At 34.0% G+C, this 2,042-nt stretch overlaps 2 protein-coding genes across 2 annotated transcripts in view; one reads left to right on the top strand and one right to left on the bottom strand.

The window, feature by feature from the left end:
• Positions 1-690, bottom strand: part of LOC104758930 (alpha-crystallin domain-containing protein 22.3) — an 8,496-nt gene extending 7,806 nt beyond the window's left edge. Inside the window, exon 1 of the mRNA XM_010481901.2 lies at positions 604-690. Within this exon, the coding sequence (XP_010480203.1) occupies positions 604-608 (5 nt within the window). The 5' untranslated portion in view covers positions 609-690. The remainder of the gene's footprint in view (positions 1-603) is intronic.
• The window catches only part of LOC104758926 (uncharacterized GPI-anchored protein At3g06035-like), a 7,800-nt gene continuing 7,465 nt past the window's right edge, over positions 1,708-2,042 (top strand). The window contains exon 1 of the mRNA XM_010481898.2: positions 1,708-1,981. Within this exon, the coding sequence (XP_010480200.1) occupies positions 1,894-1,981 (88 nt within the window). The 5' untranslated portion in view covers positions 1,708-1,893. The remainder of the gene's footprint in view (positions 1,982-2,042) is intronic.

The raw sequence follows: 2,042 nt of genomic DNA, 5'->3' as shown, positions 1-2,042 counted from the left end.
AACTATACAGGTCAATAAAGTTTGAAAACAATGCCAATGGTTAAAACAGTAGTGGCTGCTATTGACTAAAAAGGCTAAATCTTGAGATATTACGAGGCTATTGAACCAAACAAACAAGAGGTAAACAGAATCCGTAATGCTTAATGCTTACCAAACAATGGCAATGGTGATCTATAACCACTATCCCTAATGCTTACTTACTCCATAAAAATGAAACCTTTTTTATACTTTAATGACCACAAACGAAGAGCCAACCTAATGTATAACAGGGGTTTAGCTAAGAAACGAAGATCAGAATATGAAGATTCTGTAAAAAAATCATACCTTTTTAGACTAAATTTCAAGTTTTGAATCTTAAGTCTAAAAAAGTTTGGTCAAAATTCCAATTTCGATAGTATTGGCTGTCGGGCACACAACTATCTCATCAAAGCTTAAGGCTTTGAGCCAAAAATAACCTAATTAGTTAAAATGGGACAAATTCCCTAAAGAAATTTTAAATCTTTCACAAAGAACGAACCAAAAATACAAAAAATTGGGTTATACACGAGCAAGAGCAGAAACTACATTGACCAATTTTTTCAAAGAAAATTCAACAACTTTTACCTCATCGGAGAGTGGTTTCAGTAGTTGCCGGAGAAGCTTTGTTGGGTTTTAACTTTTTATTTTATTTTCTCTCTTTTAAGAAGAAGAAGAACCCAAAAAAAGGGGAGAGTAATCAATCATCATTGAGAAAGTAAATTCCCAAATTACCCTTCTTCTTGCGATGTCTTGATCTTGAAGAGTCCCTTTTACTTCAGTCGCTTTCTGTGTTCCTCTGATGAAAAAAAAACAAACAATTTCACTTAGTAGAACCCTAAATTACACTTCTGGTTAGTAATATTTTGATCTCAATTTTAGCTTATTTACTTACAATTTGTGTTTCTGTTGTTTCAATTTCTATAATCTCGTTAAAAAGTTTCGTTTTTTTCCATGATTCTTCACTCATTTTGATGCGAATTTGGTTGCATGTCCAAAATTTTCAATTTCACTATTAAAGCTTCGATCTTTTTAATAGAACACTCATAAAAAATCAACCTTTTGATTTCTATGTTGTTTTTTTAGGATATGAGTGATACAATGTGTGAGTTAGCAACTGAGAACTCTGGAAAACAAGAAGATNTCTGAGGTAGAGGTTTCTTGGTTTTGTTTGGAATTTGAGCTAACAAAAGGGTAACGTTCGATGATAAGACTCTCGACGAAGTGAACACTCGACACAACCCGTTCATGGCCATATATATATATACATGCACACACGTTACATGGAAGCTAGGATATATCTCAGCATGGGGTTATGACACGTAGCAGTTTAAGGANTTTCATCATTGGAACTTACTTCGGACCAGATTTAAGAAAACGTAAGCATTCAAAGCAGCAATCAGCTTTTCAGATTCAAGCAAGTAAGATTCTCGTAGCAGCAGATAAGTTGAGTGGCTCACTTATGAAGAGGGCANTGGAACCGGATTTGTGGTAAACCATAAACGGTGATCCGTGTGACATGGAAAAAACTGTTTCTCGTTCACACACTAATTTGTTAGAAAGATTTATTTTATTTAATATGATATGATTATATCTTAGTTCTTTTTTTTTTTGGTAATTGTATTTGTTGTTTTGCATGCATGACACGTGAAGAGGATGTGCATTAATACACGTCGTCTTTTGGCAAAACGAAACCTCCTCTTTGCCAAGTGTTTGCCACTTTAACAGATCTTATCAAGAAAGGCTAATTTTGGAGAAAGATACTATAAACAAATAGAGTACATGTCCAACAAATTTACATTCTCTTTGCCTTCACCTTGATCTCTAACTCTGCTTTTATTACCAGAAGAATAAGAATAAGAAATTGTGTGAAGAGGAATGGTCTTGATTACCAAGATGTCTCTATCCATCTACATCATTCGTCTCCTCATTTTCTCCTTGATTTCCACATGTGTTATCTGCAACCGTAAACGCTCTTAACCTCTCTCTCTCTCTCTTAGTGTATTTTATGTACTGTATAAACTTGT

This window comes from Camelina sativa, chromosome 17 (assembly GCF_000633955.1).
Source record: "Camelina sativa cultivar DH55 chromosome 17, Cs, whole genome shotgun sequence".
Taxonomy (NCBI): Eukaryota; Viridiplantae; Streptophyta; class Magnoliopsida; order Brassicales; family Brassicaceae; genus Camelina; species Camelina sativa.
Note: the sequence above shows the minus strand (reverse complement) of the source record. Positions and strands in the feature narration are given on the sequence as shown.